The 27,367-nt window shown below is 42.9% G+C and overlaps 1 protein-coding gene across 1 annotated transcript in view; it reads right to left on the reverse strand.

The window, feature by feature from the left end:
* The window catches only part of pdzd8 (PDZ domain containing 8), a 32,300-nt gene extending 5,367 nt beyond the window's left edge, over positions 1-26,933 (reverse strand). Inside the window, exons 1-4 of the mRNA XM_084470431.1 lie at positions 25,947-26,933; positions 17,006-17,131; positions 13,883-13,985; positions 164-326 (exon numbers count right to left, since the gene is read on the reverse strand). Coding sequence (XP_084326557.1) covers positions 164-326; positions 13,883-13,985; positions 17,006-17,131; positions 25,947-26,842 — 1,288 coding nt within the window. The 5' untranslated portion in view covers positions 26,843-26,933. The remainder of the gene's footprint in view (positions 1-163; positions 327-13,882; positions 13,986-17,005; positions 17,132-25,946) is intronic.
* Positions 26,934-27,367: the final 434 nt, after the last annotated feature.

Here is a 27,367-nt window from a genome sequence, read left to right on the forward strand (position 1 = left end):
ATAAGTTCAAGCTTATTGCTAAAGGGGTAATAAACTTTTACCAAAAAGCCGAAATCATATTTTACATTTGAGAATGGGAATTTTCCAAACAAAATAAGTTAGTTTTTTTATATATATATATATATAACAAAATAAAAAAGGACAAAAAAAAAACCTCCTTCACCTCCGATGGCGATGAGCCGGTCGCCCCGCTGCAGGTCGGCGAGCGCGGCGGGGGAGTTGGGCGTCACCGCCTCGATGCTCACGTGCACGGCGTCGCCCTCGCTGGCGGGGACGTGGCGGAAGGACATGCCCACGCTGACACACGTCCCCTTGATCACCTCTGTCTGAGGACACACACACACAGGGAGAGTCAGTGAGTCATTGTCAGCCAGCCTTTACAGCAGGTTAAGTACAGTGCACATGGAGCCGACGTTCAAAAATACTTTTAATTGCTGCAGTTTTAATCTCTGTGCAGACTCATTTATCCATGGAGACTTTAGATCATATTCAGTTATATTTGAGACCGACTTTAACGAGTGAACTGTGATACATGTTACCGAGGACCAGATAGGGGTGGGGGCAGTTGGCTTAAGGATGCTGCTGGTAGACTGAGCACATTGGACTAGCCACTACACTTCCCTGATAATTGTTTATCAGTGTATGAAATGTAATGACGTACCGTTCAAGGAAAGATTAAACGATAGCCTATCAGCATCTTATTGTCTCTAAATCTGTGTTCACAGCAACCTAATATGGCCTGAAAAAGCCTCCCAGAGTAAATATAACTAAATTAGATCGATGTGTGACGCCCGGAGGTGAGCCTGTATAGCCACACTGTGTGTTCCGACAACACAGAAGAACAATAAGGACTGATTTAGCAACAAGGGAGGTCTGCCTCAAAAAACATGTTTCCATGACGAACTGGAGTCACATATCACCCAACGCACGTCTAGGAAAATATCAGACCAACTTCAAAATGAAAGTAGTGTGGTGGGTTAGGGTGACCCCTTACGCTAGTTTCTACTTCCACACTGACAGGTTTATTAGTTGTACTAAAGAGTATAGACTTATTTTCTTAAGTCTATACGTCTAGACATAAATTTGAATAAATTAAATTTTATATTTGTCATGTCACGCCTTCATCTATAGCACCATTCTCAATGAATAGTCCGGCCAGGTAGCAGAAGTTCAACGTGATGTCTCCGTAACAAAGCTTCTCGTTGAAGCCCTTATGGGTGCTCAGGTTGCGTAGGGCTGCATTAGCTCTGGGCTCTGGCGCCACTAGCCTGAATGTGCTCTGGTACTCAGCCGATGCGGTGGCCATACATTCCAAAGCCACGCTTTCCTCATGTGAGGCTCATGTGGCCCAGGCAAAGGAGGCTGCCTAGATTAAAAGGGTATTTTGGTAAAGTAAGGGCCTACATTCTTAAACCAACCAATAGGTTTGCAGCACAGTGCAAAAAGGCAGAACGTTTTAACATGTCTGTGATTTTATGTGTTTTAAACATTGCCACGCTCGAGAAAACAATGCCTGACCTAGCGTAGGTCAGCGTATGTTGTCCTACCATATCCCAAGTGAATGCACCTTAAGCATGGGGGGTTCACAGTGGAATCTTATGGTCAGTTCAACAGAAGTGGAATATAATAATAATTATCCCATTTCTATGTAGTTTCCATCGATGAGCACTTCGGTTACATACTTGGGGGTTGGTTATGGTTGTGTGTCATTTGAAATTTCATTGGTACTGGATCAATCTGATACCAGTATCAGCACCATGCCCCATGACTATCTACACACTGAGGAAACCCAATTAAAAACCACGGCTGGAGAAGACTGAGCCGGGATATTGAGGCAGAGGGAAAACCATCTCTGAGACGTTAGTGATGATAGATAAGAGACAGAGTCAGAGACAGAGAGATACAGAGACAGAGACAAAGACAAAGACAAAGACAGACACAGGTACAGAGAGACATGGAGACAGAGACACACACAAAAAGAGAGAGACAAAGAGAGAGTGTGGGGAGAGGGGGAGCAATGAAAAGAAGAAAAGGCGTTTCTGGTCTGAAGCATGAAGATCCTTGCAGACCCAGCTTGAGATTACGCACGCAGACTAAGATGAACGACTGCAATTTCCTCCAGTGCCATTTTGTGTGCTTGTGGGGGGGGGGGTGTTATGGCTCAGCAGTGAATACGCAGATGATGGGCAGCAGAAGAGCGACTTGAAGGATGGGCTCTGACCTTCTGATGAGAGGAGGAGAGGTTGGAGGGAACAAAAAGATAAAAGTGGCGCAAGAGGCTAAATTCCACAAATGTCATGTACACACACACAGACGCACGCGCACACACACACACAGACGCACGCGCACACACACACACACACACACACGTCATCATCAAGGCATAATTAGTATCGTCATTATTATATTCTTTTTTTTGTATTTTATGAAATATTTGAAAAAGCTGCTTAGTATTCTGTTCACTATATAAATCCATTTGAATACAACTGATTTTTGATCAACGTTTCAACAATGTGACCAAGTGCATCAACTACAGGAAGTTGTTCTTAGCATGGGGAACTTTACGAGTTATACGCGTTGTTTGGCACTGGAATACTTTAACAGTACGAAATGAACCATGACGTTCAGTGACGTTGGCCCTTAACACAGTTGAACAAAAACTAAACTGATACAAAACTCAAGTCAACAGATTTCCTATAGCTTTCTATCACAGCGACGACTCAATAAGCACACACATCACACAATGATGTGTGATGGTATCCACCATCGCCCTCCCCAGCTCTCAAATAGCCAAAAGAAACCAACCCACCCAGCCAGTGTGAGTAGAAAAAGAGAGAAGTTGTAGAGGGAAAGGATGAATCCTGTCACACCCGTAAAATGGCAGCACAGAGCAGCTATTACGCCCACTAGAGGACAATTATAGTGGAGTGTGTGTGGGGAGGGGGACGGACAGAGACAGACAGGTCCCACTCTAAAGCCTGTCTGTCTGAGGATGTCGTCTTTAGATCACTTCATAATGGAGAGCTGTGGATAATAATCACAGGGGTGATCATTTTAATGGTTTGTTTTACTGGATGGTTGTGGCCTTTAACCACGTTGTGTAACTGATATCTCTAATATGTTATGTAACCCGTGTTATGATGAGTAAGCACGGTTACTATTTATATGTGGTCAACAATAGTCAATTTGAATGCCTTCATTTTAAGATGCATAATTTTTAAACAAAGGATGTGGCTGTTTTTCCAGATGGTTTATTTGTCATATTCACAACAATTAAAGCAACAGCAATGAAATGTTTGAGTCTCAGGCTCCCTTCAACAAAGCAATAATATAAAATAAGGGACCGGGGTCTGGGAATCGCTGCTCTATAGGTCATAACCCACACCAGCCTGACCAGTGGTGAATCAGTGGGACACCCTGCAGTTGAACTGTGCGTGTTGGTGTGTAATGAGTGACAGCCAGTGAAACCATTGAGGGGGTGATGACAGCAGATGTGGGTGAGTAGGTGTGTGTGTATGTGTGAGAAAGAGAGACAGTGCTTGTGTCAGCAGGTGTGTGTGTGTGTGTGTGTGTGTGTGTGTGTGTGTGTGTGTGTGTGTGTGTGTGTGTGTGCACCTGGAGTGTGGTCTCTAAATGTCTCACTACCCACGCTGGCCGTGTGTGATTAGCATATGAGAGTGATCGCATTTGTCCTTCTGATGTGCAAATAGAGGGCCTGTCCCCTTACCCGCGAATAACACACACTGCACGGACACATACACTGGACGCACACACACACATATTGTAGGAACAATCACGGCGCACATACAGATACACACAAACACACAAAAGTAGAGGAAAAAAAGGTGAACACAAGCCAACACACGCACACACACACACTCTCTGCAGCAGGTGTGCATTAAAGAGCGTAGATCTCACAGATCTTCCAGAGCAGCTCTTTCTCTCTCCAGGGTTTCAGTTTGCTCCTCATTTTAGTTATTTACGCCGTCATAAGCCATCTTTCACCACTTCATCCCAGGTACCTTGTTAAATACGCGTACGTTCTCTGTTGCATACATACATCTAAGAAGTTACCTATGTAATGCATCCAGAGATGGCAAAGCAAATGGAATCACGTTTGTTACAACTCGTCCAAGTGACAAACTGCACACACACTCACACAAACACACACACTTCCATTCTCTCTCCATCCCAGCTGATTGCCCTGCCCCTCCCTCCCTAAATGAGCTTGTTCTACTCTTTAATGGCGGTGCTTCATCGTGTTGCGGTGGCGAGGGGCGCTAACGTGGTTACGATCGAGCGGGAGACGCATGGCAGCCCGGCAGTGGCTCGGCATCCGGGAGCGCTGGACTAACACCACGCTGCGTAGCAACCACCAATCGGAAGAGAGGACAGAGGTTGGGGGGCTTTGATCTTAACAAGGGAGCAGAGAGCAAGATGAAAGGTTAATGTGTTCCAATGGCTGCGCCGCGCCCCATTGCCTCGACCTCAACCGCAAGATTATTCCCTACACACACACACATACACACACACACACACACACACACACACACACACACACACACACACGATAAAGAGATAACTAAATATGGAGTGAACATGGAGAAACTACGAATGGCAACCCACAGTAGGACATACAGGTGATTTCTCTGTAGTTGGCTGGCATAAACAAATGGGGTTTTACAAGAAGTTTACCCCATGCACCGGTAGAAACATCTCTTCAAACACCTGAACACCCTGGCCCCAGTAGAAACGTCTCTTTAGTAAACACCTGAATACAGACACTCCTCTGGCTGCAGGGAGGAGAGTCCTGCCTTAGTTGGCTGCAGCTAGCTCATCTCAGGGCCAGAGAGAAGGAAAAGTAGGCAAAAGAGAGGCAGAGAAAAAGGAATAGGTGGTGAGAGAGAGACGGAAGAGCAGAGGGGGAGAGAGGAGGAGGAGGAGCAGAGGGGGAAAGAGGGCGAAAGAGGAGGAGGAGGAGGAGAAGGAGCCGAGGGCGAAAGAGGAGGAGCAGAGGGGGAGAGAGGAGGAGAGGGTGAGAGAGGGCGAGAGAGGAGGAGGAGGAGAACGAAGAATAAGAGATGGTGGAGGAGAAGAAGAAAAAAGGAAGAAGAGTAAGAGGAGGAGGAGAGGGGAGGAGGAAGATGATAGCGTGAGGTCTTGGACATAGGACTGAGTTTGGCCGGAGTCATGGCCGGCCTCTCCACTGGACGGAGGAGAAAATCCTTTCCCTCTGTCACCGCGCAGGCCGGTAATCTAATCTAATAGCACATGTCAGATCCATTTGTGTATGGTTATAGGGTAGCAGTCCCCCACAGGCAACACACGGCCCCAATCGCTGCCACATTCAATTAGAGACACCAGTGCTTCTGCTGCTGGGAGGAGAAGGAGTGGGAGAGGGAGGAGAGAAGCTAGGAGGAGGGGGATGGGGCGAGAGGAAGGAGAATCATCACCGTGTGAGTGCGGAGGATGATCAACAGTAGATGTAGACACACACACACACACACACACACACACACACACACACACACACACACACACACACACACACACACACACACACACACACACACACACACACACACACACACACACACACACACACACACCTTCCCTCTCCTCTGCCCCCACGGCTCTGGATAAACGGTAACCTTTAATGACATGGACTGTAATCACTTTTAATCCAACGCTTTCAAATACTTTGATTGCATGTAATGTAAGGATTTGACATACTATTAATTATTCTTTTTGAGTGTGTGTGTGTGTGTGCGCGCGTCTATGTGTCTGTGTGTGTCAATATATTTACACACGCAGCCCTAGCCCACTTGTAACCATCCCTGGTCAAACATGAGGCAAGTCCTTCATTGTTTTAATGGAGCTCGAGGGCCAATAGAACAGAGACTGTGGCAGAGCAGATGGTGGCCTCAGTGTTCAGAAAGAGGTTAAGGGAGGGGTTTAAAAACTCTGCCTCTCTTCCTGGAACACATAAACTCCTATCCTATGGGTTCACCGGCCCAAAGAAAACACTCAACAGCTAAAGGTGTTATTAAATGAGCAATTTGTCATTCAGTGTATAAAATGTCATCAATCATGGCAAATGCCCATCGGTCATCAGAACCCAATGTGATTATATAATCAGTTTATGTTCCGTTTAGTTGCAACCCGTTGCATTTAAAAGAAAAATTGGCACGGCTTACGGACTACACATTTCAAAATGTCATTTTTTACATTAGTTGTTATTACTGATGCAGACTGCAACAGCAGGGATGTCTGGCAGGCATTGACTCTTCAGTCGTCATAGTGTGTATTCATTACCTTCCAGCCCATGTTTTACCTCCCACTTGTAGAAGACAGCAATTTTTCTCTTCCTCGTCCCAGCGATCAAATACGATCAAAGACATGATTGAATGAACCTCTGTGCCTCGAATAATTCTCCAATTTATTTTAGACAAAGCTCTCCGTGTCTCCAACTCCTCTGTGTGTGTGTGTGTGTGTGTGTGTGTGTGTGTGTGTGTGTGTGTGTGTGTGTGTGTGTGTGTGTGTGTGTGTGTGTGTGTGTGTGTGTGTGTGTGTGGCGTTTCGTTGTGATTTTAGATTTCAAGTTGTGCTTTCATCCTGAGAGACTGGCTTTCAAAAGCAGTAAAAAAAAAAAAAAAAAGGCAAAGGAGTTGTTATGGATACGACGCCGGCCGCAGAGCACTGAGCACAAAAGCTAGTTTGCCTAATTTGCACTTGTAAATAGGTGTATAAACCGCACAACGCCCAAGCAGTCAGTCGTGTGGGGCTTTCTTTCCTCTGTTTTCCTTGGAAAGCATACACTCCGTTATCGGCACCGTGACGACCTCCTCCTGTTCTAGTGAAGCAAGAGGAGGAAAAAATAGAAGGAAATGAAGGACGACATTGGGGAACACAAACACAGAACGTTCTGAAGGATAGCAGGAAACCATTTCCCTTATCTAGTTGGCATTTCAACCTGGCGAGGTCCTTAGCGGGTTGTCCATCAAGTTGTTGTTTGAGCCCAGCTTGCTAGCACCTTAGCGGGTTGTCCATCAAGTTCATAGATATATATACTGACTAGATATTGCATTTGGCTTCTAAGCATGCGTCAACAATGCTGCCATCTTGCCGCGGGGTAACCACCCACCTGAATGAATGTCGATGGGGCAGAGGTCCTTTCCCGGTCTAAATCACTCTAAAACGCCTAACTTTGTTTGTTTGATTACTTCCCAAAATGTATGTCTCACACTTCTTTGCAATTTTGCTGATCCACTTTTATAGATGATTGACTAACTATCATCTAGTTAGTTTAACACAGAAAACAATTCGATCAGATGCGACCAAGGACGTAACAACCAGCCTTTGCTCTTGTACAGAACATGTCTTCTAGACCAGCCGTGGACCCTGCCCCCATCAGCCAGAGTGTGTAGGAGGAGGGGGGGGGGGGACAACAAATTGAGTTGTATTCTATTTGGCTCTGGTTTTACCATTGCCCCTGCACAGTAAGTCTTTGATAATCAACTGTATTTTCTGTTTGCTGCTTTATTTTCCAAAAACACAAACCGTACAGACGTCAGTGTCATTAATGTTCACGTCAGAGATAATTGCTTTACATGAAATTTATATGTTGGAAACTGACACAACACAGGCCTGCTGTCAGATCGTGGCTGATAACATTTATTAAAGCTGGCCAATATCCACCAGGCCAATAAATGTTTTCCCTAAGCGCTTAGTATTGAGCTGTTTTTACCCATTTAGAAACGTATTAGGTATCGAAACAGATATTAGATAATCACAGATATTTCAGGAACATCTAGCAATTAAATTATGGTGAACAGCGTCTCAACACACACACACACACACACACACACACACACACACACACACACACACACACACACACACACACACACACACACACACACACACACACACACACACACGGCGGTGCTAAGTATCCGTTTACTATAAGCATAGCCGCGTTAGCCCCCCACGATGGTTAGCTGACCCGGCGTGGAGGAGATGAGCATCGACTGGAGACCCCTCGCAGGAAATGGTTAGCATAATGAGCGTTAGCAGCATAGCATCAGACCAGACACATAACCTGCCCGGGCGGTGCTGGCGCCATGAACGTATTGGCTTGACAATCCTGAGGAATTGATTGTTGTTGAGGTGAACACACACACAGGTGTCTCCTTGCGTTTTCCTTCCATCCACTCAGTGCTTGCTCTGTGGCCAGGCATCCCCAGTGGCTATTAGAGGTTCATTTAGTCCGTTAAACAAAAAGGGTGAAACCCTTTGGCACTGATGGCCTGCTTCAGCCGTTATTGGATAATGCTCTAGACAATCCCATTGGCCGCAGCCCCCTGGTGGGACCGGGCTATGGAGAAGACAGTCTGGGCTCTCAGGACCAGTGGTGTGTACACATGGTAGCATATTTAAAATCCCACGTTCATGCAGGATTCTATATCCTTTTGGTATGTGATGCGTCTCCTCATGCACTTTGAGACTGTAACTGCAGTGATATCATGTGATTGAGAGTGTACAAATCAAATTGACTTGACTCGAATAAAGCGTTAAGAACTTAATATTCAGCTGAAGTAATAAAATATGTAATCATATTTGAATTCTAATATTTTAGGCTTCAGGCACATTAGGCACGTTGATGAACCCTTAATTTACATTAGCTAATGCAGTAATAAGAATTAACTAGTCATTAATTAACCGACTTACCCTAACGCTAACCTCAACCCTACCCGTAACCCTAACCCCTATAATAATGCCATACAATAAAACAAATGACTGTATTAACTAATGTTATATAATGACTAGTTAATGCACCCTTATTGTAAAGTGTTTCCCTGCTCACTGTAATATTAACTATTATTTCCCAGGGACTGAAATGTTTGCAGCTGTGATAGAGTTAATGATAATAGATAATGAACAGGATCAGAGATAATTAATCGTTTCCCGGAAGACCACAATGGAGGATTGTTCAGATTTCAAACCCTTTAATGAAATCTCTCAAACTCAAAGCAACACCACTACAGAACCCACCGTCCTGCAGCTTGTCTAGACGGGGCAGGAACCCATACCATGGATGTTTAGGAGAAGATAAGCGTACAGCTTCCTCAAGGAAGGCTACAGGTTATGCTCGGACTGTGAACTGAGAACAGATAACAATACTGTGTATCGGGGATTGGGCCTGCTTTAACTGCTTGCTTTAATCCACCTATCCTAGAAACTCACAATCTCTTCCAACAGAGCCATTGGAGCGACATCAGATCAGATCTGAATGTATTGGAACAGCAACGGATGGCTCAGCTGTGGACCTCCGCCAAGACCAGGGGAAATACAAGCGAAGCCATCAGCTCATCTAAAGATCCCCCATGAGTATCTCACAGTTAGTCTTCCATATGGCTCAGCCCTAAGCCAAATTTGCCTCATAGGATAAATTAAGTGTTATCTTATCTTACCAGGGTGGGCAATTAACAACTAAACACTGCTCATTAGCCCAAATGTTTTTTCGTTCATGGCATCGTAGATTTAGTCTATAAAATGTCATTAATGACAAATAGCCGTCACACATTAACCCAGCGCTCATACTTTCTTGCTATGTCTGATGTGAGCCAAGAAAAAACTAAGGGGGAAGTAGATAAATATTTGCATTTCTGGAGCTATGACAAGATGATAAGACTTGATAGGATGATGAATTCATTCATGAATTATGAATAACAACAACTCAACTTGATGTATTTAAAACTCTGCGTGCCTGCTCATGTAGAAAGACACGTGTAGATGCATGATGAAGTCCACTCATAAACATCTGGAAGGACGGCTCAGTTCCCCTGGGTGCCAAGATGTTTGTGCGTCTTCATCTCAACGCTGAGACCTTGCGACCACAGGGGGTCTTCTAGAGGGCCTGCAGGAAGCTCCCATGTTTAGCTTTCCACGGCTTGGACCCTGGAAAAGTCCACACCACACCTTCATCCTCGCCAAATCACAAGTCTTTTCCATTGAGCTGGCACAAATATTAACATTGTAGTGGCCCAAGAACAAATATTAAACCATAATCTTTAAGCATCATTGTTAATATTTTAGTGACCTGGGAACTAATATTATACTATTATCATTAAGTATCATAATTAAAATTTGAGTGACCTAGGAACTAATATAATGCTATTATCAATAAGTATCATTGTTAATATTTTAGTGACAAAGAGGCTTTTAAAATTGAAGACGCTAATGTGTACAATTGTGATCTTAACCCTATGATCAGCCAACATTTATATTTCAACATATATATATATATATATATATATACACACACATACATATATATATATATCACAATTTGTAATTATTAATTAAAAGTCTACTTATGATGCATTTAACATTTTTAAGTAGCCCTATCATTGTTATGTATACATGCAAATGATACATTTTCGGAAAAAGGCAACATTGCAGGTTTCACTATCAGAAAGTCTTGGCTATATTTAGATTTTTATATACATGTATATTCCATCTGAAATATTGTTCAGCCAGACTCACAGATATTTACAAGGGTTGACATGAACTGAACTGTTCATCTTTTCCCACAAACATGTACACACGGGTAAAAGCACAGAAACACACGTACACATAGACACACACACTTCCGCTCTGACAAGCTGTCAGAAGACATCAACGCTCAGGTTAATGATGGAATCAGTGGCGCAGATGTGCAAACAACACACACAAATAAACCAGCTCAAAAAGGAAACATAATGCACACACACAACCACCTGAAATGGGGCACACACGCACGCATACAAAATATACAGTGACGTACTCTAAGCAAACAGCAAACAAGCCAATAGGAAATATAGGAATAAAGGGAATCCTTCTGCATTGAAAACAATTCATAGAAAAGATAAGGACTGAAGACCATACTAGACAGGAAGAGTGTGTGTGTGTGTGTGTGTGTGTGTGTGTGTGTGTGTGTGTGTGTGTGTGTGTGTGTGTGTGTGTGTGTGTGTGTGTGTGTGTGTGTGTGTGTGTGTGTGTGTGTCTCTCCATGGAGATACAATAACTTAATCGAGATGCCGTGCTCATGAAATACCAAGCATGCCCCACTCAGACACTGATCCACACTGCTCCATTCACCCCGTAATACCATCGATGTTCTCACTATCCCCGATCCTCACTAGAGTGCTCCATATGGTAATGAAGCTGGCAGATATGCTTATTGATATGTCCTACCGTGTTTCATACGTCATACCAGGACCATTTTTTTAACTAAATCTTTGCAACACTATTCTCTAGAGGGTAAAACACAATATATATTTATATATTTGAATAATGTGTAGATTGATGTATTCATTTGGAGTGGATACCATGAGGATATTGAGTCATTGGACGACACTGTGTGTGTGTGTGTGTGTGTGTGTGTGTGTGTGTGTGTGTGTGTGTGTGTGTGTGTGTGTGTGTGTGTGTGTGTGTGTGTGTGTGTGTGTGTGTGTGTGTGTGTGTGTGTGTGTGTGTGTGTGTCTTATCAGCCTCCGTCCAATAAGGTTGGCAGACGCACTATCAGATGGCCATCAGTAATAACACCAAGCAAATACAAGACGACACACACACTCAATAGCTTTGTACACACATTAACAACAAACACACACACACACACACACACACACACACACATTAACACGCAAAAACACACAGATAGACAGACACACAATAACACAGACCCAGACAATAACACACACACACACACACAGCCTATATCGTCCATTCAAAGCCAATATTATCATTATCAACTGTGTGTGTGTTCATGCGTGTATGTGTATGCGTGCGCATGTGTGTGTGGGAGTGAGTGAGCCTGTTGGCCAGCTGCAAGTCTTTCTTCTCCATTCAAAAACAAAACATACAAAGAAAACCTTGACAAAACATTTGACGTGCACACACACACACACACACACACACACACACACACACACACACACACACACACACACACACACACACACACACACACACACACACACACACACACACACACACACACACACCTGCTGATCAACCTTATTTGGATGGAGGAAGGACAGAGTAGGAAGAGGAGGAGGAGGAGGGACTTAAGAGACAGGAGTCCAAGAGGGAGCGGTGGATGGGGGAGGGGGGTGACCTTTTTAAGGCCGGTGTAGTATCTGTAATCCTGGCTCTAGAGGGAACAGTGGACTGGAGAGGTCTGGTAAACCACCCCCAAATGCCAGCCTGCATCTGCATCTATTGCACCAATAACACACACCTTTGAAGTGGCTCAAGAGGGGAGAGGGTGGGAGGAGGGTGGGGGTGGGGGAGCGTCCTTCAGAAGCGGTGGCCATGTTGGTCGCCAAGCAGCAGCGACAGTTGAAGCTCAAAGTGAGGGTTTCAGAGCGGAGCTGTAACCTCCATTTCAGTCAATATACGCAGAGAAGGACAGTGGGAGGTTCTATAGTCACGCAAAAGTTTTTCAAAATGTGCCCTCAATCTGAGCGCCAGAAAAAGCTTTGAGTCAAGCAATTATTTAATGTACTTTGTTGGCAATTCAATTTATTAGATTTAGTATATCAGACAGAGTTAAATTAACCAAGAATTTTGTATGAAACTCTAATATCTAATACAAACATTCTGATATTACACAGTGCCTCCAAAATGCATTTCATTAAAGTGGAATCAAACCTAGTATTAAATATAATGCCACATGTAAGAGAGGGTAGTACTAGAGTTCATCTTGAGCTCAGCAAAACAAGGCAGAATCAAAATAAGCAGCATAACTGCCCCCTGATGACGGAACAGCAGACTGCACCCCAAAACGACTGTCAAACCGCAACAATGCCTTCCTCCGTGGTTCAAATTTCACAATCTCCTATGTGGATAATACAAATGTCATTCACAAAAGTGCCACAGGCAAAAGATTAAAAGATACATCCCCTTCTTGTAGAGACACAATCAGTCGTGACATTTCACTTTAGCATGGTTGTCACTTCCTAGCCAAGCCGAAGTTGTAATTTTAATATCTCTAAATTGCTGCAATTAGAAGCGGGTTTACTGGGTTTCCTTAGCGGTTTAAAATGGCAATGCCACATGGAGGGAATCCAATTTGCTAGGGTAAGTGGGGAGTTAGGGGTCGGGAATAATTCTTATTTTTGATTTGTTTCCGCTAATCAACAGAGCTGACATTTACGTTCAGACACTACTGCATCCGTCACAGGTGTCATGGCGTATCACTCTCTATCATATCAAACTGCTGATTAGAGACAACACATGAAAATTAGCTTGTTCACCTTTTCAACTCATTTTCACCTCCTCAACCAAAATCATTGGCATCAAAATTGGATGAATTTAAATGTGGGATTTTACCGTGTGTCAGGCATACATTTAGGTAGACATTACATAAATGTTCTCTTCCTATATCTCTTATAAGGATCTTTAAGTGATCACTTGAACGTAAGGCTTCCAGATCTATTAATAGTACTCTGTTGAATACAAGCACAATCCAATGTTGACTGTCACATGAGATTAGAAATAATATAGTCATATTCTCTGATGCCTGATGGATAGAGAAAACCTCCCAGTCGGTAGAGACCACTGGATAGGCTGGTACATTTCTAGCTATCCTACATCTCTGTGCACACTCACACTCACATGAGATGTCATTAACGTATACATTGTTTGAAATGGCTGATGACAATGAGAACACCTAGTGGGAAAATAACATGGGGGCCTTTTAACACATGAGACTACAGTGAACCAAGACTCAACAGCACCATTGGTTGAGTTTAGACGGGGAGTGTCTGGGGACATTTTACACAAGACAGGTAGAACAATAGACCGGAGGAGGAGGAGGAGGAGGAGACACACTCACCTTCTTAATGGAGCTCCTGGTCTTCTCCTTCCACTCACAGCTGCTCAGCTCCAGGGTGCAGTGGACGTAGGTTTCACGGTCGTACGAGCCCAGGATGAACAGCCTGTGAGGAGAGATCGAACATGTTACACCACTGGATTCCTAGTGAATCTAAAGTCCAGGTTATAGTTCTGTATTAAACAGCTGCCGTGGTCTCACGTCAGCCGGATAGCCGTCTGAGGCCACCATAGATAACCTGCAAATTGTCACAAAATCAATGTACACATCGTACATCAACTTCACATAAACATGATACGATCTGAGGAAAATAATCTAATATTAATAGCTAATAAGTAAGCTATTTCCCTCAGAAATCACAATATTAATGGAGGACTCTGGCAGCCATAGCTTCTGTTTAAACCTTATGAACTAGGACAGAATTCATGTGTCAAGTGTTGTAACTCCGGTACAGAGCAAACCGATGAGGTACACAGAAACGGATCACTGGCGCGCCCTGCTGGACTAAAACAGATTGCTCTAGCGGCCGATGTATTACATCCAATGCAATGTTTTTGGAAGTAATGAAATAGCTACACACCTTAAAAATGTCAGTCGCATTTACTGCATCACTGCACTGTCATTTATTGAGACCCAAAATATTATATGCTAATAAATATCAAAACATGTGGTTATTTTACTCAATAACAGGGTTAGAAGGCGTAAAGTTTGACATCCCCTTGAAGTATTTAAATACATATTCAATCAGTCATGCATGGAGATTGAGAAAGGACAAAACTCAAAACAGTAAGCATCAATAGATTTCACTGCTGCACAGATGCTCCTCACAACCCACACTGTCAAGGTGTGTCATCATGTCCTCCTTCTCAGCTGCAGCTAGTCTGGTGTCACACAGGATCTATCTTATGATTTCATTTGAATTAGCTCCATTTAGATTCCAATTACTGTATTGATAATTGTTTGATGGTAGATTATCTTATATATATATATATATAAGATAAATATATATATATAAAAAATCAAATCAAACAAGCATAAATATAAGTGCAAAATAAAAGAAAGTAGTAGGCTACTACTGTGAGATGATATGCAAACATAAAATAAATAGGCATTTGTCAAAAAAAGTATGTAAATAAATAAAATGTGCACAAAAAATATCTACAAATATACAAAAGGACCAATCGTTTTCAAAAAGTCAAAAGTTTTCTATTTCTTTTTGACACCTGTCCAGAGTAATACAAACCCTATGGTAAAATGTTCCCAACATTTACAATTATTTGCCCCTAATTGAGATAAGATTATAATGTCAGTAATACCTTCTGTTCTCTTCTTCTGTTCAGTAAGGTGCTTGTTTGGTGTTTGCAGGGCACCAATCAACTGCTGAGACAAACACGGAGTGTGTCTCCCTCTGTTGGAGACTACTGGTGTTTGACAATTGCAGCTACTGTGACTACATTTGACGACATACTAAAAGATATTAGGGAAGTTTGCAAAAAATATATTTTAAAGTTAAATTATTTTACGTCCTAGTGTACTTTGGCATTTCTTAATAAATGTTATGACCTCTGCATTATGCACAGACAATAAAGACAGATGGATAGGGACCAAGGGAGAACATATTTAATGCATTTCAACCGAAAAAAAATTTGGTCCATGAACCACATACACCAACATGCACACACACACACACACACACACACACACACACACACACACACACACACACACACACACACACACACACACACACACACACACACACACACACACACACACACACACACACACACACACACACACACGGCTCACTTCCCTATTCACACACCGTCTGCCACCACAGACATGGCCTCACATGGTTTGTGATAGTGTGGAGTCAGTCAGGATTAAATTTTAATAAGCTAACCATATAAAAGAGAGAAAGAGTGTGTGTGTGTGTGTGTGTGTGTGTGTGTGTGTGTGTGTGTGTGTGTGTGTGTGTGTGTGTGTGCGTGCCAGAGTGCATAGGCGGGCGAGGATGGGCACAGTCCATCAGAGAATCAGAGACAGTGTGGCGGTAGCCCAGCCTGAGCTTTTTAACGGGCAGCTTTGTGTTTTGTGGATTGGGTTACTCTGAGGGATGCTGTAAGAGGCCTGCAGCACCAGCGCTAGCTATTTAAGAAGGACAGACATGGAAATGCTCGTATATGAAAGTGGTAGCATGTCTACATACTGTATAGTTATGGATATTTAAAGTATATGCATATCTTATGTACATTTTTAATTGCATTTTGTGCGTATTAACCGTAAAATCTAAAAAAGTGTACCGATGCATGTTTTCTTTATATTCATTCCCTTAACATACGTTGGACGCGACCAAGGGCTTTAAAGAACAGCATGGTTACACAAATCAACATATAACTACTGAAAAAATATCAGCTATATAATTAGTGAGGAGCTAGCAATGCAGTGACTGTATTTTGAATAGACCACATTAAAGCATTGTTTGATTCAAAATACTTGCCATCCAATCGGGTCACCAGATATCGGGACACATTTACTATTACCTGCAGCTGCTACCATTTCAAATGTTTACAGACAGACCGACAGATTATGTTAATCCATAAATGTGTCGGAGTTAATAGTGAAAGTGAAGTGGGGCAGTAACGTATTTCCAGATGTGTTAGATTGAACACAGATTTAATAATAAAGTCTCTTTCACTTCCTCTTTTACTGCATGAGAAGAGTGCTGTGATCAGGGCTACTCCCATGAGGTCTGCCAGATCGCCTGTATCCGGTTCACCTCTTGGGGAGAAACATGTAGGGAAGGTCTGACGACAGGACCTATGCAGGGATCTGAACCCATCGCACAGTCTGAGCAGTGAACATATGTCACAGACCAGACCAAACAGCCCACAAGTTGAATATGGATCATTTTGACAACGTTTTGCTATACTGGCATATAATAGGTAGAAAGAAGGGCCAGACACTTTAAAAATCTGTTTCTCTCATTGAGGCATCTCTGTTGTGTGATACACCAGACAATGCTCTGAAAACATATTTGAATTTGAAAAAGTTGAATTTCTGTCACACAGAAAGAGAAAATGAGAAGGTTAAAGTTCATCGAGTCAGCGGTCAGGGTTGGTTTACCTGCTACATTCGATCAGGGAGACCCTGAGCCGGCCTTCCACCAGAGCGTCATCGTGGACCGACAGGTCTGCGTCGCAGGCCGGGACCAGGGGCGGCTGGACTTGAAATGGGAAGAAGGGCTTGTATCTGGAGTAGGAGGAGGAGAGAAGGAGGTTAAGGGAAGCCTAACACTCGGCTAGTCTGTCTCCTAAGCGAACATAACCTAAACAAAAGCTTAAACCTGCTTACTTTTCCACTACAAAATAAACACTTTTGTTTGTCAATTTAAGTTGATTTGTTGGCATGGTGTCAATAGTTACAGAAGACACTTTTGACCCACTTCGAATTAGGCTACATACGATAAAAATACGATAAAAGTCAGACGATAAAAGACCAGACTTCAGGGTCAGAAAGAATACAACTTCTACCCTCACAGAATTAGTACTCGGCAGACTCCTGATATGGACCTTGTATGTAGAGTAACCTTATTTGATTCTAGTGAATCTTATACAACAGCAATACTCAACATGCTTCATTTATCAGAAGTATCAGAGAGAACAAGGGGAGAATATGACTATTTCGTAGTCAGACAGGAGCACCAAGATGATGGTGTGGTGAGGTTGTTGAGAAACATTTGAGACATGTGATCTTCTATGGAAGCAAACACACACACACACACCCATCAAGGCCACATACATGCAATCTCTCAGTTTTTCAAGCAAACACACACCCTGTGTACTTGTTCCAACTGTTTCAGTGCAGCACTCATTAGTATTGCACATGTTTGGATGGCTCAGAAGGTTGCGACACCAGTTTTAGGATTCCAGCCCTCCCCATTCCATTTAACACTCTTTACGTTTATTAGACAGGCAACACGTTTCAAGGCGGTTCTGTCAAGAGAAAGAGACACAGATTTTAACAAAACACGTTTAGCAAGTATCAAGGTACACCCAAAAGGCCACCCCACCCCCCGTAACAGAACTATTCTGCCATGCCTCAAAAGTGCATGAAATGCCAGTTAAGCACAAATTTCTTAAATTTATGATTTATAAAAAAGTGTTGAATACATTATTCTCACCCAGTAGTCTTATAGACTATAATTCAATCAACAAAGTTTAACAGTCTGTCTAACATCAAGTGAACAGTCAATGTTGACTTAGACTTCAAAAGGCCAAGCCAGGGTCCTCAGTGGGTGTGGAAGCAATAAGGATTAGGGTGGAACATGAAGCCCTAAAGGCCTGAGAGAAAACTGTTCTCCTACCAGCATACTGTTGGAGCTCATGATGTACACCAGCCCTATTTCCATTACACTTATCTGTGTGATAACCTTTGCTCCGGCCTGGTGTCTATAAAGTTTCAGAAAGTGAAAGCTTATTGCCAAAATATAAAGGGGAGCTATTCTGTCACTTATGCTCAATTTTGAAATTGTAAATTAATAAAGCAAATACAGAACATTTATTGCTCATGTTTTGAAAATAGAACAACACAAGATAAGAGTATCAAACAATATATGTTTTTGAGTATTATAACTGTGAAAATGAAATGCTCTGAATGAGCATAAATGTTTGTCGGTTCTGAGGGTAAAACAGAACGCTTCACAACTGTGCAGTAATCAGTCCTTATTGTCTAACTCCCGGTATCTCTGCCTAGCAGATGACACTCAACTTTACCCCCCTGACCCCTCACACAAACATCTACTTGTTCTGCTGGTACAGTGCAGTACTGAATCCACGTTCTTTGGGGTCAATAGAGAAAGGACATCTTGTGACAAGAGGAGATAAAGAGGTACTGACCTTCCCGGATTAAATTTTAGCATTTTCGATCCCCCCCCGCTACAGAAAAAAGCAACTGTTGCTAGTTCTGGGCTCCTGGTGCCAACTATGTGAGGTGGAAACACACCTTTCATTATCCTTACCTGCATGGCTGTGAAGACAAACAAAGGCCCCAAGCAGCAGCAGGGCTACATTCCAACAAACTGCATCCCCACGCAACCAAGTCATTTGTGTCGTATCACATTCCATTCATAAACACATTCATCATTCACTGAACAAGTGTTGTACCTCAACAATGTGAGGTACAACCCAATCAATTAAAAAGTTGAGTGACCACACACACACATAACTCTTGAAAGTGCATACTGTATGGAAATGTATCTGGATGATGATGCATATTTGACCCTCAGTGGCAAACTGGTTAGTGTTTTAGAGAACGTAAAGGTCAAGCCGACAAAAGCTGACAAAAAGGACAAGAGAGTCATAGGCCAACCAAGATCACTTCATTCACATCCCGTCATGTGCTAGAACAGGTCATTGGGAGTTCAGGTACCAATATAAATAAATAAGTTTGTGAAAAGAGTGTGTTGCCAACAACCAGATAAGGTAGTTTGTAAGCAAAAGACCCTTGACACTGTCAAGTCTTCTTAATTGGAGAACAAGCTTGCATTTTGTCCGCTTTGCAGAACAAGCGAGCAGACAGGAACGTATCTCGTTCCTCAGACACCATTAGCCCGGGCCAGCGGAGCTCTATTAAAAATGGATTAGCCGACACCTCCTCTGGGACGCCTCTGCGCCCTGCACGTTGGCCCGCGTGTTCCACAGGCTGTCTGCAGCCTTCTCCCGGCCACAGCCCCTATACTCACACCATACGATACCTTACTTACTGTCCTCAATGCTGGTCTTTAAGTTACCCATCACACCCTGTAGCAACACGGCACCACTTCACCTTTCAAACAAGGGGGATAACACTTGTCTTATAAAAATTGAATGTGCCCATTTACGACATTCTGAACAAGGTTTTAGCTTGTGTTACCATGCCCTTTTACTCGGAGTGTGGGTTAAAAGTGTGGCCCCAACACATGTGAACCCAACTCCTCTGATTTATTCAGAGGAGTAAAGGCAGACTTATGTCCCGTAGTGAGCAGGCTTACAGGTGCTTTAGTAATGAGACTCGGGGGGGGGGGGTTTAAGTAGACAAAGAGCCAGACATTCCTGCTTCTAATCACAACATTCTGATGAGATAAGCACCCCCTTGTCAACACTTTGGAAAAAGACTTGCTGGCACATACAAGAGTAATATACAGAGAATCTGGTCTTACTCAAGTTGTTTTCATTTTTGTACTTGTGTTTGTGAAAAGAAAAAGCAGGTTGCCTTTCATTACAGACTCAGAAGACTAAATGAATCCTGAGGAATCCTTTCTGTCACTATTGCTCTGCTCTCGATTAAACTGTAAAAATTAAACTCGATTAACCCCCCCCTCAGGAGTTTGAAGTTTGTCATCCTCCACTACATCTTCCCTCGACTTGGTCAGAAGTTGTGGTGTTTGAGATGGGATGGAACAGAAGGAGAGGAGGAGGAACACCCTTATGTTAGAGGAGCAGAGAAATATTGTGATGAAGTCAGAGTGGGATATGATGGAGTGACCGCTGCGGCTCACTAAGCCTGCTCACGGGGATTAAAGCAAGAGCAGAAAAACATCCATACAGGTCACGCACATTGGATAAAGAATAAACCAAACAAAAAACATACGCGTTTCTAATAAATATAAAACTCGGTGGACTATCATTTTAGTTGTTTATACAACTAATTAACGGTTATATAATAAGCTCAACTACAAAACATACTGTGAGAGATTTTCCCAGATGTCTGTGTTTCGCTAACTATGGAAGATGGGTTGAATCCCAGTTTAATCAAGCTACAGTCGGAGGTAGAGGATTAAACGTTATGGAGGGACCTGGCACAGAGATGCAGAGTAATGTTTCAGACGCTAATCCTCATGACCACATGTGGAGCACAGGGGGGGTGAAGGGCAATGAGACAACTAAACGTTGGACACTAAATGATTCAATACTAAACATTGGAAACTGATTGATTTACCCTTGGGCTTTAAAGTATCACGCCCCAAGATACCTTCATAGACATATATATTAAAGTATTAACACCAAAGCTAAAAGGTGGCAGGATGTACCTTGTTCCCAAACTGCATTATATTAACACAAAAACAAATGAATTATGAAGAGCTTGATAAACATCGTGTGCATCATGTTAAAAAGGTCAACCATTGGATTTTCAAGGCTGGGTCGCAGGGGTGAGAGTAAGCAGATGTCCAGCCCTTATGTAACATGCAACAACCCTGGACACCAGGATGTGAGGAGCAGAGTGTGTGTGGGGAAAGTGGATTCCGTTCCCACATAAGTTTCCTTTCGTTGCATCTTCCCCCAACAATACAATAAAAAATTGAAATCCAATAGCTGATCTGACTATCAATTTATTTGTATCCAGTTTAGGATTTAGGATACTTCCATGTTTTATATATATATATTTATATATATTGGGGTTAATCTCCGGAAGGATGAAGATATCACACACACTAAAGCCTATAGCAGCAGTGGCCTGGTCAGAGCTGCTTGGTCATGTGATGGCTGGCAGAGTTTTTACATCATCAGCATTACATCATCGCACAGCGAGAAGCCTGACACCAGAATTGGAGATCTGCAGGAACCTGGCAACGTAGCATTGGGACGTGATTCAATACAAACTATTGATTGACAGCAGTTAAAATCATCATGAGCTGACTAGGGTTAGTTGATGATGCCTAAAAATGCAATAACCTTACTGTATAAATTTAAATAAACTGTTAGAGAGCTAATACAGAATCACTGTACTTCCAAAATGTCTTATGATAGGGCTAGATTAGAATAAAGGTATCAATGAATATTGTTATGAGTGTTGGTGTATGGATATCTTCTTGGTAATATTGCATGCATGCATGCATGCAATTACACATGCTTACAAGCCATCTGAAGATCAAAGCAGACACATTTAGTCAACTTAGAGATAAGGAGCAGGTATGACCTTTCCCTCAAGGCTTCATACAGTAGAACTCACAAATTGGGGATCGAACCCTACCACCTTTGGGCTGCGATTCAAACACCCCCACTGCTAGATGATCCTGCAGCCAGTGCATTTCAACCCAAGCATGACTCAAAGTACTGATACTGCATCGACACCAAAAGCCTTTGAACGGTAAGCAAAAAGAGAGTTGTTCTTCTCTTTGGAACAACTGTGCGGTGTTCCTGAGGGTTGGCATCAAACAATCTGATCCTTGTTAGAATATGAACTGACACAACTTTCCAATCCGTCCCTGAGCACATGATAACCACGCACTGTGTGTGATCATCACAACTACAAAAGCCTAACTCCCGTGGAATTAGTAATGATGTGTGAACACAAGGAAACTCCATCCCCTTCTGTTCAGGCTGGTGTCGGGTTGTCATGCACTGCAAAAATTAGGGAAACTAAGATGCAAGGCGTTGTCATGTTGACAGCATATGTCACTTCTTTTTCTTATTAATGTCAATTCATTTTAACATATTAAACTGTGGCACGCTAAAGAAAAACATCTAGAGACAGGTATTGACAATGTTAGTCCTCGTAAATGTTCAAGTAGTACTAATAGTAATCCAGTGCATCAGACAAAAATACAACTTGGAAAATGTTTGTCACTATATAAAATCAACCCTACTACTAGCAGCACGACCCTCCAGTCTGCGGTCCATCATTCAGGACTGGGCCCACCCATTGAGAAGGTACCCAGGGAGAGGAGCTGCAGCGTGGGTCAGCATGGCTGGGTGAGCTGCCTGTGAGGTATGGGTCGATGTGCGGGGTAATTGGGGGCACTGATGCTAAATTGGAGCCCATGCTGTCACAGCGTTTTGTCTCCAGGCTGACGGATGCATTCGTACGTAAAAGGGGTACACTGTACAGAAGATTCACCTTGGTGGCAGCTTGGACTGTCTTTCATGGAGGCAATTTACAGAGATACAATTATTTTTAGGTTGACCGTTCTTTACATAAATGTCTGTTATTATACTTTCATCATCATCATAGTCATCAAGACTCCCCTACTAATTTATTAAATGTACACATGTAAACATGTATCACATTTTGTTGAAGTGCATGACAATAATGTTGAATTGTATCATATTAGATTTAAAAGCTGTGAAATTAGCTTGCGGATACCTTGGAAAACTTCCTCTATAATGAATCCCCTCAGGGCTCTCTCCAGTTATTTTTGGTATAGTACCTGATGCCCTGTACAGAACAACAGCATCCTCTTTAAGCTAGCTATTGGAAATATTGAATATCTGACTAACTTAGCATATTGTATCTTTATAATTAATGAGAGAGACAGACTTCCAGGCCCATAGAACGCCAAATCAATTGAGATACCGCTTAAAAGTGGCAAAGCCAAAATTAGCATTACATGTTCTCAGGTCACATCTCCATGTTTTGATTTTGCAAGAGATATTTCAGGGAAATGCTTATCAGCTCTGTCTAACATCACAAGTCAGCGCACTTGACAGTGAAAGAAGATACTGCAGACAGCTGTTTTTTTTGTCCATTATAGATCCAGTGGTCTGGAATAATTCCGACTGAAACAGGAGACTTTGTCGGAAGACCAAAAACCCAATACCAGACTTCCAGTGTGGTTAGATGGTTTAGATGTTGTTTAGGAAGATGAACTCAAATTTTCTTCATTGACTCTGAAATCAATGCCTTGTCTTTGGCATGTTGCCCTGTTGTAATCCTGTGACATTGAATGTACCAAACATTTTGGTGGTATTTTTAACCTGCTATTAACTTACTATTCAAAAAGGTGCCTTGTTTCTTTCTTATGAGATAATAAAGAACTTTTGACTCATGAAAGTATGTCTGGCCAACAAGCAAATGAGAATAAGTTATAACAGCACAACAAGATACAAAGACAGGTTTAGGGATTCATTCTCTGTGTCAAAGCAGTCTATGATCAGAAAGTTGCTACAGCACATTGTTGATAGAGAAAAGAGGTTAGCAAGCGGTTAGCAAGCAGTTAACGTACATCCACTGAGGCCAGTTTTCTCCACAGCTACAAGAAGCTCCTCTGACCGTTATTGTAATAATGGCATAATAAACTAGACTTAACTTGTACCAGGCCTTACTGATGTGAAACAGCAAATATGGCAGACCAACTACCACAAGGCTAACTAACCAACATTCCTTGATGTCTGCCGGTAATACCAATCATCTGGTTGTTTAGCAGGGGAACGACAAACTTGTGCTTTAACATGCATTAAAAAAAACAATCACAGAATATTAAAAACTAGAATACAACACAATAGATAAAGATAGAGGCACAAGCAGAGAGCTCTCTGCTTTGTTAACGTGTTGTAGAGTAGACACAACCAAATCAGGAAGGAAGAGGAAAAAAAGAAAATCAAACAAAATGACGATAAAACAAATGGCCATGTCACTGCTCATGTGTTCCTTGGAAAGGACACAGGAAGTGGGTGCAAGAGGAAGTAAACTGCTCAACGCACTCTCTCTCCTCACTCTCCATTACTGTGAGCTTGTGTGACATGTGTCCATCTTTTCAAATCTATTTAGTCAGAATGCCTTTTCTTTACCCTGGAAATAGAGCTGGACAATTAATAGGTCTGTGAACCTGTCAGGCTCGACAGGGGGAGCAAGGCAATTACCTCTACCAGGGTCAAGGGTTCAATGGGCCATTCATGTGTGCACTCGTGGTATTGTGAGGGCATACATTTTGACTCAATTGTACACTTGTTTATTAATATATATCACTAATAATTGGGAATGAATGTGAATGTGTTGTTATTATAGTGTAAAACAACAGTATTGTTTCTTTATCTTAAAGGCTGTGTTCGTATGACATTCATTTATATGGCTGTTTTTGGAACCATTAGTAAATAATTTATTTGATGAAATACTAGTTTATTCTTTTTGCTTTATTGTAAATAGCTTTCTATTAGGTTAAGTGTAACAATTTAGTCTAATGGTTTATAAACCAAAACCTTTTATTCAAATGTTTCTAATCAATCCTCAATCCCAACCTGGTAAAATCCTACTAGAGTCGAACCAGGTAAACAGAATCCGCGATTAATGTACTCAAACATATCACAAATCCACTTCACAATAAACTACTCTCCTATCTATTTATACATTCTGAGATAAACAATGTTGTTTTGAGAATCAACACAAATTTGGAAAATAGAATCACAATTGTCAAGTGCCTGGAAATGTATTCACACAAACCCACACACTGAGATCAACAACATACCCACACATTCATCGTAGAACAGAGCCATGAGACCGTACAGCATCTAGGACTGAAGCCAGAAAGGTTTGAGGAGGTGTCCTGGTTCATTTTAGACCTAACTATCCACAAAGTGTGGTAGAGTCTTTATGTCACACCATAGAACTCAACCAATACAGCAGATCAGAAAGTGTGGGTTAGCTCAAAATCACAACCAGCTGAAATGTAGCCCACAAGGCTACCCTGGGATTAGTTCAGTGCCTTGGATGTTGGTTCCAGGACAGAGACGGCGTAGCTAGTGCTTACATCCTGGTTGCTATGGATACCCAGCCCACTGGCAGCCATTACTGGACTGAGCTCAAGTCTGCCCAAATCTTGTAACTGGGTAACTGGGCAACAAGTAAGCCTACCAGTTGTCCTGGGTTACAGGATTCAGTCTGGTTTAGGTCTGGTTCCCCCCTCATCGTCTGGGTTAAGTGTGGTAGGCAATGGGTTGTATGAAATGTGTGAGGAGATCTCTCAAGGCCATTTGTCAACTGTTACCAGCAACACTAGCTATGTTGTTGTGATCAGCCTGCATGCTGTCCCGTCTTATTTATAGGCTCCACTTAAAAGTTGGGGCATTCTTTACCATTGGAGTCCACTACTGTCCAATAAACACAATTTCCTGAGGGTGTTACCACTTAAAACAAAGTAGATGTATGTACAGTTGATATACCACCAAACTTTATGACTGTAAACACATGCACCTTGAAAGCTTTTGACAGTTGGTATATTGCTGATACTAACATTTCAAATGTATTTTGGCAGCCAGATGGCCTTATTATTGGAAAGCAGTTCACCTTGTGAGCCCCTTTTACCCAGACGTACCTGATTTTGTAATTTGGCAGGGTATGTTTCTTCTTGATGACGCGTTTGAGCTGGTTGACTATGATGGAGGTGAGCTGGGGTAGCGGTCTGCCTTCAAACTGCGACTGAACCTCGAAGTCGATGAGGGGGTCCTCCAGGAAGGAGAAGGACCAGTGGGAGAAGGGCGTGCGCGTGAACTGCAGCCGGAGTCTGCCCATCACGCGCGTCATCTTGACGAACAGGTACGCGGACTTGCCGAACACGAGCTCCACGTCGATTGCTAGGTGAAAGCCACCGTTGTACTCCAGGTCCACCTCGAAGTTGAGCTCCTCGGGCATGCCGTCCGCGTTCAACTGCACCGGGTTCATGAGCCTGGCTGTGTGGAAGACGGGCAGGGAGTTGCCCAGGGACAGGTCCCGGAGACTGAGCCCTTCCAGCAGCCGACCCGCCGTCTTGGTCTGCAGCAGCTCCTCGAACTCCACCTTGATCTTCTTGGTGAGCCAGTGGCGCACGACGGGGGTGTCCTGGAGTTCCCGGAACAAAAACAAGAAGATCGCGTTGAGGAAATTACACGTCTCCGGCTTGGACGGATCGAGGGGTTCGCTGTGGGGAGGTGGGGACGACTGCTGCGGTTTGGGGCCAGCAGTGGTGGTGGTGGTGGTGGTGGGGACAGCCGCATCCTGGTGCCTGGCCGACACGGCCTCTTGCTGTCTGGACGCCGTGTTGTCTGGCTGGAGCTGACCCGTCTCAACATGTTGGCTGTTGAAGTAATCCCTCAGTGCGGGATCGGGCACTACTTTGACATATTGCACTGTCCTGGCTACGGGCTCAGGGCTCCTCCGGTAGACCAGCAGGAACTCCACGATCAACGTGACGATCGCCCCGGAGATCGCCGATATCAGGATCAAGTAGATCATCTTCAACGTCCCAACGCTACAAGGTGGCCATGGCAAGGAGACTGCACGGTGTTTTAAACAAAGCAAGTTCCACCTGGTCGCTCACAAAGCTGCCATATCATCTGCTGCTTTCCTGCTGTTCAGGCTCGTGCGCTGATTGGACGAACGTGCCCGTTGCGTGCGCTCTGCGTCATGACGCAAAGCGGCGCTTGGGAAGGGCTTCTTTGCTTTAATTGAACCGGCAATTATTTATTTCAGCATATTAACATTTATTTATATTTATATAAATTAAATGTGTATTCACCTGACTGTATTTCCTACGGTGTCACGTCAAAAAAATACAAAAAAGCTTAATTACCAATGGCTGTGTTTGCTTTTCTTTGTTTCAAGCCGTAAAATAATTGATGATTCTAGTTCAGTACTGTACAAGCTTTCAGATCCACACGACTTCATTGATCCCTGGGGGAAATCATTAAGCTAAGAGTTTAATACTTTTTTCTTCTTTGCGAGGCTACTTCTGTCAAGTTTACCTCTTTAAGATATCCA

This window comes from Micromesistius poutassou, assembly GCF_964030765.1.
Source record: "Micromesistius poutassou genome assembly, chromosome: 7".
Taxonomy (NCBI): Eukaryota; Metazoa; Chordata; class Actinopteri; order Gadiformes; family Gadidae; genus Micromesistius; species Micromesistius poutassou.